Here is a 4,810-nt window from a genome sequence, read left to right as displayed (position 1 = left end):
TTTCCAGAGTTTTCAAGGACCCAGAGATGCTTCAAGGCCTTGATGATCAATGACAACAGGTTTCCATAGGAAGAAAAGACAAACGACCCAGTGATCATTAAATATTGATTTAATATTTGTCATATTTAGTTGTGAGGAAATGAAGCAGAACGAGTCACCGGTTAGAAAAATAAAAATCATTCTGGACTAAAATAACAGCAAACAGTCGTCTGTCGTCTCCTGCAGACGCTTTAACTAAACGATTTTTCTTCTTTAATGATTTATAATAATTATCAGTTTTAGAAACACGACTCTGTTTAACTGAACACTGAACACGCGTTTCTGCCTCTCACTGAGTCTCAGGAGGTCGACCCTCACGGTTTCTGACTTCCTGTCAGCTGAACGCCGTCACTGCGCCCTCGACAGGACGAGAACAGACGTGAACTCACAGACCGAAGCTTCCGTCCACCGAGTAAACAAAGTGAACTGGTTTCTACTTTTTGGTCGAGATGATTTCTGTTTCAGAGGTTGTTGGATAATAATAATAATAATGACTTCCTGTATCTAATACTTTATCCGCAGGAACAGATTTATTTTAAAGTGGCGAGCGCTCAGATCCTCAGGTGGAGACGCAGAAACAAGCTTCCTGTCTGTCAGCTGTTCAGATCAACAACAGGACCTTAACACAGAATACTGCAGCGCATCACACGATCAGCTCCTCCTCACACAGCCGCCATCTTTGGCTTCACAGACAGAACTGAAGCAGCCAATAGGAATCCAGCATCCTGTCACCTGCTGGACGAGTCGCACGAAGCGGCCGCTTCCTTCTCAGATGATAAATGATATTTAATGATAAACAGCCGGCTGAGTGTGAGGCGGAGCTGAATGATGACATGCGATTGGTTGGTCGAGTTGTTTAGATAATCGGTGAACGGGGTTTCTTCTTCTCTCCTCCGACTGTGAGCAGAGAAGAACTTCCTGTTTCTCTCCGGCTGTAAACTGAACATCTGCGAGCGTTTAATAACACGTCACGCTGGACCTGAGAGGAACATGTTTAACTGATTCAATTATAACCTGGCACATTAACCAATAAAGAATCTCTCTTCAGACACGTCTTTAGTGTGGACTGGTTCATCTGAAGCGCCTGATCGAGTCGTTCAGCACAAACATTAGGAAACAAACTGAAGCAGGTGCAACACAAACACACCCCCCCCCCGTCAGTCACATGACCTCGGACACTTCCTGCTGAAGCAGCAGCTTGTCTCTCTGTAACTGAAAAGTCACAGTCAACACGAGGAGGGAGGGAATACTGAAACTGCAAACGGCTGCAGACTCTTTCAGACGTCTGTCTCTTTCAGTCCCGACGCCGTCCCGCAGGCTCGCGGCGCCGCCTCACAGTGAAGCCACGTTAAGCCCTTCAGATCAGCAGCAACACCAGCTTCCGCTTAGAGAGTCAGTCAGGAAGCGGCCCTGAATCAGGCTGCAGAGACACCGACACGTGGACTCTGTCTGACCCACGCCAGTCAGGAGTTCAGCTCTCAGTCCGTCCACCTGCTCCGTGTCTCTGCAGAGTCAAGTTTCTGTTCACCTGCGGAACAGGTGCAGCGTGTCAGCTCCTCAGCGCAACGTGCACCGGACCGGGTTTTTAAACCCGTTCTCTGAAATGACTCGCGGATACAAACAGGTGTGAAGCAGCTGCGACGTGTTCGCTCGTCAAAATAACGTCCACAGAAAGAGCTTCCTGTTGCCGCCGACAGGCTCAGGCTGACTACAGCGTGGGAAGGATCCCTACGAGGGACCCGAGGAAGCCGCCGCCGGTGGAAACGAGGGAGGCGTTTGTTGTGTTCGTAGAGGAGCTGCTAGTGAGACTTTATCTCCTGACGTTACTCCAACAACAAACTCCTCTCCCTCGTTTCCACCGGCGGCGGCTTCCTGCAACAACTCGCCTCTCATGATGTCGTCAGACACCTGGTCTAACCGTCTGAGCCTGTCGGGCCGAAACGATGATTTCACGAATATGTTGCAGCTGCTGCACAGATTCAAAACTGTTTGTACCTACAAGTCATTTCAGCACCAACAGAGTTTAAAAATACCAGATTATCTATTAACTAGCACACGGAGGACACGTCGTCCCTCAGGCGTCCCGGACCTGGAGGACACGTCGTCCCTCAGGCGTCCTGGAGGTAGAGGACGGCGCCGAGGCGGCGGGACACCAGGCTGCGGTGCTGCGGCTGCAGGCAGTAGGCGATGCTCTGCTCCACCTCCTGGCAGCGGCGCAGGAATCGGAGGCGGTCTCGGGCCAGCTCCTCCCAGGGGCCCCGGCGGTCCTCCTCCTCCTCGCCACAGCTGGCAAAGAACTCCTCCACGTAGTCACAGAAACGCACCTGACAGGAAGAAGGAGGAGGACAGGAGTCAGTTCAGGTTCAGCCCGTTCTGTTAGTCTGACCTGGAGCTGATCTCTGAGAATAAAAGACCCCCCGGCGCCCGGGATCAATACGTGAGGAGGAGTCAGTCCTGTAGTCATGAAACGATCTGCAGCCGAGTCTGACAGTAGTTCAGGTCCACGACGTGACCCATTAACTCTAAATCAGGGGTCTCAAACTCGACCGCGGGCCGGATGTGGTTCCGGAGATGGAAGAGAAATAGCAAAACCTTTATTTAACCTTTATTTCTATTTTATAGCTGCTTCAATTCAAGCTACCAATTTGAATAATTAAAATAAAAACACAATTTTTAAATGCATTTCGTTTGTCACGGCGAAGGCAAGGTGGCCTCAGATGCCCGCTGTTGGCTGAAGAAAAAGATGCTGCTGTCCAAATCGAAACAGAAGGTGGAAGATAAACACAGGCTGTTTCAAGAAAGACGGACAAGGAGGAACACAGAGTGCAAACACGGTCACGGTTTTGTCAGTGTCCTGCCGTAAATTCAAGTAAAAAACTAATGTTTGCATTTTTCTGTATGATGCAAGATGTGAGTTAATTTGTGGCCCAGTGTGTATTACTGAAGTTGTCTATGAAGGTTCTCAGTCATCCAGGTCATAGTTATCCAACGAAGGTTAAAGTCAAGGGCAACTGGACTTGGTTGAAGACGTTTGTCCCTCATCCAAAAGGACTTCTTCAGTTCTGTTACTATTATTACTGAAGTTACACGTACCTGAGAATGTACTATATTTGAGTAAAGTATAAATAGTACTTTTTGACTTCAGTACAATTATCAGACAAACACATGAAAATATGTTGGTAATGCCAATAAAATAAGTACATGTTGAGAATACTGCGCTTTCTTGGAGTACTTTAATGCTGCTGTGGCCCTCCTATGAGGTGACAGTACCAAAGTGGCCCCTGGATGATCTGAGACCCCTGCTCTAGATATTAAAACCCCCGACGCACCAGCTGGGTTTAGTCCAGGACCAGATCAGAGAACAGCTTTCATTTGAGCCACAGGGGGGCGACAGAGTGTCCGTCACAGTCCAGCAGCTGATCCCGCAGGGGCCGACCCACGTTGAACTCTGATCAGCGTTACCATGGAAATAAGCCTGTCACAATCAATACTGAGTTGCATGACGGGTCCCAGCAAGAAACAGTGTTATTGTAATCTAAAGAGCATAAAGCCTGGAGGCTGTGGAAAGGCAGACACAACCCTGCAGTACCTGCAGTACATGCAGTACCTGCAGTACATGCAGTACCTGCAGTACAGGGACAGAGGGAGGAGATCAGTGCTGCCCCCCCCCCGGTGTTCCTACTTCTCACATGCCTCTCATATTAATGTCATGGTTTAAATATTTATCTCTGGTTTCAAGTCAACGTTTTTCAGCTGCAGTAAAGTGAGACGCTCTAAATCCAGAACCAGGAAGCAGAAACCCTGCAGAGACCGGAGGGCGGGGGGGCGGAGCTGACAACACCTTCTATTTACAAGAAATGACATCAAACACAGGAAACAGTTTAAAATGTCCCACTGTGTCCTCTGCAGTGCAACACCGTTCAGCCTTCACAGAAACCACTCTTTACTGTTGTTGTTGTTGTTGTTGTTGATGTTGTTGTGTACTCAGTCTGAATGAAGCCTCTCTGCTTCGTGAGGCTCCACATGTTTTGTCCCTTTCAGCAGTTTGTGTTTCTGTTGCCTCATATGAAATCTAATCTTTATAAATCCGAACATATCCAGTTAAAGACGCCTCGTTACTGGTTTTACAGACATGTGGAAATTATTTCTACCTGTACAGCTCTGCGACGTGAGCGGAGAGCCGAGAGCCGAGAGCCGAGAGCCGAGAGCCGCTCCGTTATCGATATCGTATCCGTTATCGATCAGCAGACTGAAATTACATCTGCACCAGGTCTGAACCAGAGACCAGCTCAAACTGATCCGGGAGCAGCTGATTATGGACTTCAGTTCTGCTGCACGTCACCCGCTTTACAGCTACTACAGCGATATGAAGTACTTTACAGCGACTACAGCGATATGAAGTACTTTACAGCGATATGAAGTACTTTACAGCGACTACAGCGATATGAAGTACTTTACAGCGACTACAGCGATATGAAGTACTTTACAGCGATATGAAGTACTTTACAGCTACTACAGCGATATGAAGTACTTTACAGCGATATGAAGTACTTTACAGCTACTACAGCGATATGAAGTACTTTACAGCGATATGAAGTACTTTACAGCGATATGAAGTACTTTACAGCGATATGAAGTACTTTACAGCGATATGAAGTACTTTACAGCGATATGAAGTACTTTACAGCGACTACAGCGATATGAAGTACTTTACAGCTACTACAGCGATATGAAGTACTTTACAGCTACTAGTTACTGTTTCACATGGCAG

The 4,810-nt window shown here is 47.7% G+C and overlaps 1 protein-coding gene across 1 annotated transcript in view; it reads right to left on the bottom strand.

The window, feature by feature from the left end:
• Window positions 1-91: 91 nt before the first annotated feature.
• The window catches only part of LOC123987457 (protein phosphatase 1 regulatory subunit 15B), an 8,314-nt gene continuing 3,595 nt past the window's right edge, over window positions 92-4,810 (bottom strand). Inside the window, exon 2 of the mRNA XM_046076394.1 lies at window positions 92-2,363. Coding sequence (XP_045932350.1) covers window positions 2,148-2,363 — 216 coding nt within the window. The 3' untranslated portion in view covers window positions 92-2,147. The remainder of the gene's footprint in view (window positions 2,364-4,810) is intronic.

Source organism: Micropterus dolomieu, linkage group LG18 (assembly GCF_021292245.1).
Source record: "Micropterus dolomieu isolate WLL.071019.BEF.003 ecotype Adirondacks linkage group LG18, ASM2129224v1, whole genome shotgun sequence".
Taxonomy (NCBI): Eukaryota; Metazoa; Chordata; class Actinopteri; order Centrarchiformes; family Centrarchidae; genus Micropterus; species Micropterus dolomieu.
Note: the sequence above shows the minus strand (reverse complement) of the source record. Positions and strands in the feature narration are given on the sequence as shown.